Genomic DNA, 11127 nt, shown 5'->3' on the forward strand with positions numbered 1-11127 from the left:
GTTCTCCTAGAGCCTGGCTTTCTGGAGAGCAGGTGAAGGGGAGGCACTGGGGAAAGGCCAGGTCATTGAGCTGTTGGGTGTATGTTCCTGCTGTGCACCATCAATGCCACTTTCCTCTTTTACACTTAAGCAATGAATGGGGACATCATCCTGACCCGGATTCCAGTCTCTGTGTTGGGATCTGTAGAGGGGGAGAGTCTTCATCTCCTGGCAAACCACTGCTTATGTATATGAAAAAGTATTTTAGATTCTAATAAAACTGGACAAAGATTTAAACTCTGATTTTTCACGTATCTAACTTGGCCCTGAGTGTCTCAGCCTGGTTCAGCAACAGAGGGAGTGGAACAAATTGCATCCGCATCAGTAGACTGGAGCCTGAGGACTCCAGGGAGCATTTGCATGCAGGACTAGGGGTGGCCAAATCACAACAGTCTAGCCTGTGCACAGTCCTCCTGTGGCCTTTCTTGAGCCTGAATTTTTAGAGAAACTTGCTTACATCCAACTTGCCAGAATCCAATTTCAGAGAGACACAGTTTTAGATGTAAGTTCATATCTTTTTTTTTTTTCCCTGCGTGGGTGTGCTGGACTGATGGAGGAAGTAGTTATGGAGCCAGGAATACAGCGCCATCTTGAAGATCAGATGAACAAAATCAGAGGCATTGCACTACCTGACTTCAAACTATATACTACAAAGCTACAGTAATCAAAATTGCATGGTTCTGGTCAAAAATAGGCACATAAATCAATGTAACAGATTAGAGAACCCAGACTTAAAGCTGCACATTATAATCATCTGATCTTGACAATGTTGACAAAAGGTAGCAATCGAGAAAAGGCTCCCTATTTGGTAAATGGTGCTAGCATAACTGGCCAGCCATATACAGAAGATTGAATCTGGACTCCTTCCTTTCACCATATACAAAAATCAACTTACTATGAATTAAAGACTTAAATGTAAAACCTAAAACTTCAAAAACACTAGAAGAAGAATCAAAGAAATACCATTCTAGACAAAGGCCATTGTAAAAATTTAATGACGAAAACTCCAAAAGCAACTGCAACAAAAACAAAAATTGATAAATGGGACCTAATTAAACTAAAGAGCTTCTGCACAAGCTAAAGAAACTATAAACAGAGTCAACAGACAACCTACAGAATGAGAGAAAATATCTGTAAACTCTGTAAACTACGCAACCTACAAAGACCTAATAAATAAATGTTTTAATAAAAAAGTTTGTATTTACCTTCTGCTGATGCTTCCTCCATACACCTTCCTATTCAGTAACTGCTTCCCCATCTCAACCAAGGTAATTGTCATTCTGACGTCGAACACAGTAATTTGTGTTTTTATGTCTTTAATGCCATATAAATTGAATTGTGTGTTTTTTTCTAGCTTTATTCTTATTGTTTACTACTTTTGAGTCCTTCATGACGGCCTGTGGGCTCAAAATCCTGCCTGTTGTAATTTTCTGTGATTCTGAAAGATTTCCTCTTGAATTTCTTATAAGGGCATAGCTGCTATTAATGAATTCATTCTGTTTATCAAGGAATATTTTCAGTTCTGAAGAATATTTTCACCAGAAACAAAATTGCTGGTTGTCCTCTTTTATTTCCTTTTACTATTTAAATATGTCATTCCAATGTCTTCTAGCCTCCTTCAGTCCTAATGAAAACTTAGTCAATGGCATTATTATTGTGTCATATGTAGAGTCAGCTTTTAGTCCTGACACATTCATGAATTTCTCTTTGTCTTCCAACATTTTTAAGTATAATGTATTTTGTTATTAATCTCATGTTATATCCTAAAAGGATTTCATTGAATTTCTTTCATCTATAGATTAAATTACCTTTGTGGTTCATTATTTTTAAAAAGCTGTTGTCATTACTATTCCAAGTATTTTTTTCACTTTCTCTCTCTCTGTTTTCTTTGTGACTCCCTTTACACACTTGTTGGTATCTTTCAACCTGAGCTATAATTCTGTCAAGTCTTGCACATTTTTTCTTAAACTCCTTTCTGTATTTAGATTCAATAATTTCAGTACATCTATTTTTAAGTTCACTGAATCTTTTGCCATCTTAAACTGATGTTGGACTTATCTAATATATTTTTCAGTTGAGTTATTGTCCTTTTTGTTTCTAGAATTCCCACTTGATTCTTTTCCATAGTTTCTATTTTTTAAGAGTTTCCATTTGCTGAGTCATTGTCTTTATACTTCTTTATGTCTTTAAAACTATGTGATCATAGTTTTAAGAATAATTATTTAAACATCTATATAACAACTGCTTTGTAGTCTTTGCTAAAGCTGATATTTAGGACAAGTCAGAATCAGCTTTCATTGACTGTGTTTTCTTGCTACAGTTGTTTTGTTTTGCTCCCTCAATATTGATCATACTTTTCTGTTTCTTTGCAGGATTTTTTTAATGGAAAACTGTACATTTTAGATAGTATATTCCTGTACCTTTATCAGGAATATATTCTATTTTTCTTAAAATTTGTGAGTTTCTTTATAGTTACTTCCCTGAACTTACAGTAAGTCCCTAATTCATGGCGGTTGGACTTAAAATGTTTTGACTTTACATTAGTGTGAAAAACTTGTATTCAGTAGAAACAGTGCTTCCAGTACTGGTACAACTACTCTGTTTTTCACTTTCATATAATATTCAATGAACTACCTTACAATAAATTATAATAAATTACTGGTGGTGATAAATGAAAGTGACCAGTGAAATCCCTTTTGGAAGGAAGCCTTGGACAAAGCTAAGACAGCTGTTCCTATCACTCTTCCTACTTGGTCATTCGCTGACTTTCTTAGCTTTGGAATTTATTAAAACAGGGTACTTCTCTGCGAATGAACAGCTCTTACTGAGTCAACTGTTGGATAAATAAATATAAATTTCTACCATTTACAATATTGTAGAAATCAAATGGATACCTGCACCATGCACTGAGCTCCGTTTACTGGGGAGACTGAGAATTATTGATGCCATGTTAAGAATCACACTGTGAGAAACTAATTCTGGAAATGTGAGATTCTGGTGGCACAGTTGAAGAGGATTTGGCTATATGTGCATAGTAATTATTTCCAAAAATATACATGTTTGCAAATTTTTAAACTTCTGATCTCACCATCACCCTACTGTCACCCACATTATATTCCAGGCATTCAGGCACTGTAAGTTCTCATTTTGGTGTTTCTTCAGGTTCACGGTGGCTGTTCTACACCCTTGACATTTCCACATAATATTTAGATTAGCTTCTTAATATAAATTTGAGTATACTTTAGGATTTTGATTTTTCTTATACGTAATAAATGTTTTAATCTTTGAAGAACTGACATTTTTATAATACTGAGACATTCAGTCTTTGAACATAATATGAATTTCTATTTACTTAGGTTTTCTTTTATTTTTCAAAATAATATTCTGGAGACATCAGTGTATTTTTAGTCTACTTTTTCTAAATAATTGATACTTTGATGTTTTTGTAAATGGTGTGTTTGTTTTATAATGTTAATTTTCAGCATGTTTTTCAGTTATACAGAAATAAAATAGATTTTTGAATCTATGAATTAATAAGTTGATCTTGAATCTAATGATTTTCTATTTCTCGTATCAATTTTAATAGTTTCTCTGTAGACAAATTTGCATTCTATCTGCACACAATCCCTCATCAGTGAATTATGACAGCTTTAATTCTTCTTTTCCAATTTTGATTATTTTTGTTGCTATTGTTGTTGCCTTATGGCTCTGGTTGGGACACTTATTGACGTCCACTGATGTAAATCTGATCCAATGGCCATTACTGTGAAACTGTGTTTAAACCTGGCTGTCCGTCTTGATCTGAGGAAAAATGCAGGAATCAGAGTCTAAATACATCAAGGGATTACTTTTTTAAGATCCTCAAAATGCCCAGGCAGAGAAGAGATGCTAAAATTGAGTTGTCATTGCAGCAGCTATCTGTAAAGGAAGCAGCTGGTATAATCTAGTAAACAATGAAGGTCTTGCAGAGGTTTTTGTTTCAAGTTGAATCACTGTGGGAGGGGAGCTACTATACTTCTGACAGTAATACACTGCAAAATCTTCAGGCTCCAGGCTGCTGATGGTGAGAGTGAACTCTGTCCCAGACCCACTGCCACTGAACCTGTCTGGGATGCCAGTGGCCCTGCTGGATGCACCATAGATGAGGAGCCTGGGGGCCTGCCCAGGTTTCTGCTGGTACCAGGCTAAGTTGCTGCCAACACTCTGACTGGCCCTGCAGGAGAGGGTGGCTCTTTCCCCTGGAGACAAAGACAGGGTGGCTGGAGACTGAGTCAATATAACTTGTCCGGTGGTACCTGAGATTGGAAATAAAACAGAAAAGTCACCCAGTGTAATTCAGATCAAACCCACTGTCTTCCTAGTAGAGCCAGAATTATTGCTTTATATTGAGCTTTAACGATTGCTTTTTCTGAGCAGAGTTGCCAGGTAACAGGACCCCACAAACTTGAGAGGGTTTTCACTGACATGCAAAACCATCCCATGCTCCCCTCACCTGGGAGCCACAGTAGCAGGAGGAAGAGAAGCTGAGCTGGGATTTCCATGGTTCTCTCTGGGTCCTAACTGAGCAGCTCTTCTCCAGAGCTCTGACCCAGGCATTGATATGGGCTCTGGACTGCAGGGCGGATGGGAGGGACATGCAAAGCAGCTGGGGCGGGTGCTGGGCTTCCGGCTGCTGAGACCATCTGCCTCCCCTCTCTGCAGTCAGCAGCCCATGCCCAGGTGATCAGGCCAGAAAAGGCCGTTGGCTCAGCCTGAGGCTAGAACTTCTCCCCTGTGGCCAAAGAATTTAACCCCTGTGTTCTCTTGTCTCACCATCACCTAGATTCAGCCACAGAATGTTTGGCACAAGTCTGTTAGAAACAAAATAGAAGGCTGTGGTTTCATTTTTCTCTTTGTTCTCCAACTGTGCCTAGTCAACTCCCTAACTGCATGATGGATCAGGTTGAAAAGAAGAGTCTATTACAACTTTATCTTCCGGACATACTTGTATTTACTTGTTAGTGATCTTTTCTGAGGGTCCAGAAGCTGTCTCATTCTTTGCAGGAATTAAAAGAGTAACATTCAATTAACCTCAGCACTGTGGGTGCGAGGACTTTCACAACTGCACAGGATAAGTGAGACCTGGGCTCCAAACCCTCAGGGTAGTGATACCATTTCCCTAAAGACAGAAGATGGTTCTGTCCATGCAGGCAAAGAACTATTCCTTTTGTGATCCTCTAATCTATCCACCACGCTATTCTGAACAACACATTCATCAACCTAGACTCAGAGCCTCTTCAAATTAACATTTTTAAAAATTCCTCTGTTCGTAGTACTGATTCAAATTCACAAAAATTCTGCTGTTTTCCTAAAGCTGTTAAAAATCATTTACTTTCACATGTCAGGTAAAAGCAAGTTCAGATGTAATCATCATTCATTCAGGAATTGGAGCTTCATCCTTAGCTAGGTTTATTTTCCCTCCAATAGTACAGAAGTTACCATGGCAGGCCCTGAAGTACTCTCTGGGCTGGTGAGGAAGCTCCATTGCTCATGGATTCCTTAAAATTGATCAAGTTATGTAACCTCCATTTACCTCAGTTTCCTTATCTGTGAAATGGTGACAATAGTAGGATATACCTTACAGTGCTATGTACAGCTTAAATAATATAAAGCATTTACAACATTATTTAGGATAGTATGCACACTGTTGTTAATTTTGCTGTTGGGATTGTTAAAATATTTAGCATTATAATTATCCCCCTTAACAGAGGTGCATGGAAAATATTCTTGAAGTTCATCAAATGTGTTTCAACCACAGCCTTGGTTCTATAGCCTTTCTTCCATTCATCTGGTTGCAACTCTCAAAATTCTAATTATTTGATCTTAAAACAATAAGTTAGTCAGGTCTTCAATCAGCTCCACCAAGCTCTGTTCAATGCATTTCTTCTCATCAAATATTACCAAAACTTTATCCTATAAAAGGTTAACATGTCCTACTGTTGTCCTTCTTTCTTATGTAATCCTTATTCTGCTTTGTTATCTTTTTGTCTAATTCTTGTCCCATGACTCACAATGAGGAAAAACTACCATCATTACTTGGAAGCCTGTTTCAGAATAATTTATTCAGCCTTGTTGTCTTGAAATTTTGCAAATTGTCTCGGAAATAAGCATATTCATTAGGGCAGTTTCTTATAAAATAGAGGATTTTATCTATTTAGGTTCTAAGAAATTAGAGTGTCATGAATGTGCTAATTTTTAAGTTAAAATTTAAATTTTAAAATTTAAATACTCTAGTTTTAATGACAAAAGCTAAAATAAAATAAAATAATGTCAGAAGCACCCAGGGAAATACAATACAATAGAAAACACAGGCTCTGTCATATGGACTAACAGTACATATTACTTCATAGATTTCTAGATACATGTTAGAAACCTGCTGTGTATATGTGTGAAATGATGATCCAAAAATTGAAGAGTGACTGAATTAAGGAAGTCCTGCATTGCCCAAAGACTTCCCTACTTTTCCTGCTATGAACAAAAGGCTACAATGCTATTCCCATGACTATCAAAATGCTTAGCCACTTGAGATAAAGGCAGAGAAGATTTACTGAAATGAAAGCATTGGAAACAGTGGAGGCTTGTCCTGTGATGTTGTGGATGTTGTTACGGTTCTTGTTGTTGTTGTGATTTTTGTACTTTTTGTGGAGTACAGTGGGAGTAAAAGCAGCTGGAAGATTTATAAGCTCTGCTTTTCTTCATACCCACAGCTCCCTCTAGAGCTGAACAGATGATGGTCAAGGAATCTCTGACACCTCTAGGGAGTCTTGAGAAGTCTATCCCGAATCTTTCCTGATAAATGTTGTTTGAGTCACAGATTAGGTGGGACTGAGACACAGAGTCAAGGACTAGATCAAAGGACGAAGGGAACCGAGTTGTGGTTATAGGTGCAGGGAGCAGGGTTTCACCAATTTCAGGAGGTGCCTCTCTTCTATCATCATAAGGAGAGAGGCATCAAACCAGGCTCACTCCTGCAAGAATCATCAGGTAATTTTGGAGAGAAGGAAGTATGAATTCTTTGTCAAATAGCTTTTTTAAATTCATAGTTACCTAACCTTTGTTAGTATTATTTATCTTCTTTACATACACCGAGTGTTGGAGAGCACATCCGCAGTTGGAACTCAAGACTTGTAATCACTACTTATGTAAGTCGTGCCAGTAAAGAACAGAAAATTCTGCATTCATTGGAAGAGGGTGGTTGACTACAACAGGTGTTTAAGACTCTGCCAAACTGTTTTCCAAAGCTGTCATACCATTTTACACTTCCACTAAGAATGTATGAGAGTTCCCACATTTCAATTACTTTTTAAAAAATTACTTAATTCAACGAAAACAATGACCAGAACAGCTAATGGTCATAAAAACTATGTTTTTCTTAGCATTTTCTTGCTAGTTCTCTGTCATTGTCGTGTTTCAGGAATTTGAGGACAGAATCAATACTATCCAAGCCACTTTCAAACACTTTAACTAAGCTGTAATATTTAGGATGGTAATAGGAGATGTAAAGGGAGTTTTAATAGTAGTAATAATCATTCTCGATATTTATTATTTTCCTACTTCATAAGGCAATGTACTTGGAGCAAAATACCATTTGACTTAGGAGTCAGAAAAAAAGAATTATAATTTCAACCCTAAAAGTAAACATTAGAAAACTATTGTTTGTCAAAACATGGTATGAAAAATGGCATCCCAAAGTGATTGTTTATTTATTTACATTTTCTCAGACAATTAGAAAATAGTACAATTTCTTACGAGGCAACAATATTATAGATGTCAAAATTTTTAAATATGGTAAAATACAGAAAACACAAAATTGGCCATCTTAGTCATTATTGAGTGTACAGTTCAGTGGCATTAAGTATATTTGCATTGTTGTTCTACCATCAGTAATATGAATCTCCAGAAGTCTTTTTATCCTATATAGCTGGTATAGTTTACCGTTAGTGGGATGAAAGACCCACTTCAGTCAGTGACAGGGTGAGGTCTGGGATGCAGATACAGTATTTTATCAAATTATCTGTGGTGGCTTGGAAGAGCCTAACAAAGACGTGAAGCTTCTGGGTCTCTGCTGCCTAGTCTTTGCAGGAAAAGCAGATTGACAGGTCAGTGCCCCATCTCCCACCCACCCCAGGATCTCAGGCATCCTCTACCCATCCACAGGGGTTGGGCTGAGTTAGTGGAGGGACTCAATCTGTCTTTCCCTGTTCTAAGAGTACAACCTCTTTGGGCACCCATTACTCTTGTTGCTTGACCCAGTCCCTTCAGCCTCGGTTGTCCAGTTCTAGAAGGGAGGTCATGTACTGTAAAAACTTGACATGTCTGATAACGTCATCCACCCTAATGGAGGAATCAGATGTCCCCTGTACCAACAGAAGTACCCTAACACCCTGGTATTTCTTGATCCTGTGGAACCCATAGAAGGCACACAGGGGAATCATTCCATCCACATTAGAATTAGGAGGCCTGTCTGGGTTAGTATGGTGGCCTAGACTGCAACACTCCCAAGAACATGCACTATAAAAGGAAAAAAAATGATTGGAAACATTGAGTTTGGGATTTCACAGTGGCAGCCCAATCAGGCGCCTGGTCTGGTCCAACTTCTTCCGTACTCAGCTCAGGATTTTTCAACCTGCACCTCCATGCCAGGTTTCCCTTGCTCTGCAATGCAGCATTTAATGTCCAATTGCCATAGTCAGATGGGGTATCACCCTATTAACAGATTGTCTTGATGTACACTCTTCAGTTGCTTTGTGAGTGAGTCAGCTCTTCTAGCATTAAATAGATCCATTGGCCTTTGGATGACAAAGTATATGGAAAGTCCATCATATCCCATGAGAGTGTGTCCGTTGACATGTGGCTTGAGCAGTAAAGAACTTTCCTTGGTCAGAGTGAAATCTCAGTGGGCATCCAAAAACATGACATAAGTTTATCTCAGGGGTGGTCATGGGAGTCCCAGCATCCAGTTGAGTGAGATATTTGTCTCTTACAGGTGGCAAGTTGCTACCATAGTCCTTTTCTTCACAGAGGGGATGCTTTAATAGTCCAGTCACTCAGTTGCATTGCTATTTTCCTGATCAGATAGCTAGACTGTTGGCAATGGCCCATGAGTTGGTAAAAATGTAGCAAGAGGTGGCAGAAAGGCCTGCATGGCCATTACCATTGCATGTAGTTTGGACCATTGCGTGGAATGACCATTATCAGTCTCAGTAAAGAAAATGGTCATCCACTGGCTAGATGATAGCCACCCCCAGTCTGCATGTTTTGCAGAGCCCTAAGTGAACCATGCCATACCGATGTAGGCATGTCTGTGAATCTTGGACTTCAGGTAGCCAAAAGCAGAGCCAAACCATCCCCCATGGGTCATCTAGTCCCTTCTAGCAAGCTCGCCAATTGTTCAGCAAGCCTTAGGATCCCACTGGTTGCTGGCTAGGCCTGATTCTGAATATACCATTTCTATTTGATAATTCAGCTCTATTGAGCCTGTCCAGTTTTATTGGTTGGCTTTTAAGCACCCAAGTGAAATGGAGCAGTTCACCCAGCAGTGCCACACACTTGGTGCTCAGCCCTAAGGTGTCCAGTCCCTATCAGTTTCCAAAAGCAAGCAAGGAATTGCCATTCCAAAGAGGCACATCTGGTGGCTGCTTCAGCTAGTTTATATGTCCAGTATCTGAGAGGCTGGCTCACTCAGTGATAATTTTCTGTTGCCACAGACTCCAGTCAGCATGCAGAGAGACTGTGGACACCTGAACTGCCATCAGGCTAACAGGTTCTAAAGGTCTAAAAGAAGTGCTTGGACCATGTCTTGTTGAACAGCTTCCAAGGCTGCTGTTGCAAAGGGCTCTGTTAAAGGTTGGTGGCTTTGTTTGTGATTTTGATTTTGACTAATGTGACTAAAAGCCCACCCCAGAGAGGTTTATGCTGTTTCCAATACCCAAAGAGGCCTACCAGCTGTTTTCCTTTTTATTAATGGTTGCTGCTAGTACCAACAATGTTTAACTATATCTGTGATCCTTCCTTGGTTTCCTGTCCGAGTGGCCTTCGCATTCAACGTGAAATAGTTCATTGTTAGTCTCTGTTGCCCTAAAGTCTTTTTGCCCCACCAAACTGAGTTGCTCCATGGTGACAGGGGGCTATGTAACATTTTAATCTGTTTGTAGCAAGTCTTGAAAAAAGCAGGTAATGTCTTGTTCTTCACTTAGTAGACAGTACTGTTTTTGTCAAATAACCCACAGAGTCATGCACAGCTTAGGTGGTAGGCTTCAGTGGATATTCCCTTTTGTTAAGGCTTGAATTCTTAGCTGTGAGGGAACATATCTTTTATGTAGCAGTGATTTTCTGTGGTGCAAATATCAATGCCTGTACTGCACTCTGCAGTGGGAACTACAGTCACCAACCCCAACATGGCCCGCAGGGCACCATCCACAAGCAGAGAAGCACCATGGCCACTGCATTTGTCCCTGAACCTCTCAATGTCATTGGTTAAATTTTCCCCAATGGAGACCTATGGGCTCTGGCACTCAGAAACCCAGAAAAGTATTTCCTTATTTTCTCCTTTTATTTTTACATGGTCTAGGGCCACTGGTTTCTGGTGAGCACTCAGAGGCATTGGCTGCATCCCTAACTGTGCCATTTAGATGAAGAAATTTGGATCTGCAAATATTGTTTTACCAAACAAATACACCAAACTCTGCCTAAGACTTCTTTGAACTTTTCCTGTATCTCTTATTTAGAGAGTGAGCCTCTCTTCATGTGAAAGCCCAAATAGCATATGTTGGTTCCCTCTCAGGGATCTTAGGGTCCATTTGAGCAGCAAGCTCATCTAAACTCATGGAAAGAGTGATCTATAAGCCATTGATCCTCCCCATAAAGCACCCAGATGCATGTCCAGGTCTTGCAACTTCCTGTCTGAAGGCCCTCCCCTGGGTCAAGTAATGTGAGGTATCATTTTTCCCACTTCACCAATAAGCCATGGTTCTGTCATACTAGAATCCTCTCACTGGGGCAATTTCATTCAGCAGGTTAACTGTGCAGTGATTACCAACTTACCCGAGT

The 11127-nt window shown here is 39.3% G+C and overlaps 1 gene segment (V, D, J or C); it reads right to left on the reverse strand.

The window, feature by feature from the left end:
- Positions 1-3927: 3927 nt before the first annotated feature.
- On the reverse strand, positions 3928-4796 carry LOC126934369 (immunoglobulin kappa variable 3-20-like). The segment is given in 2 exon segments: positions 3928-4334; positions 4532-4796. Coding segments are annotated over 2 exon segments (456 nt in total).
- Between the last annotated feature and the right edge of the window lie 6331 nt (positions 4797-11127).

This window comes from Macaca thibetana, chromosome 13, assembly GCF_024542745.1.
Source record: "Macaca thibetana thibetana isolate TM-01 chromosome 13, ASM2454274v1, whole genome shotgun sequence".
Lineage (NCBI taxonomy): Eukaryota > Metazoa > Chordata > Mammalia > Primates > Cercopithecidae > Macaca > Macaca thibetana.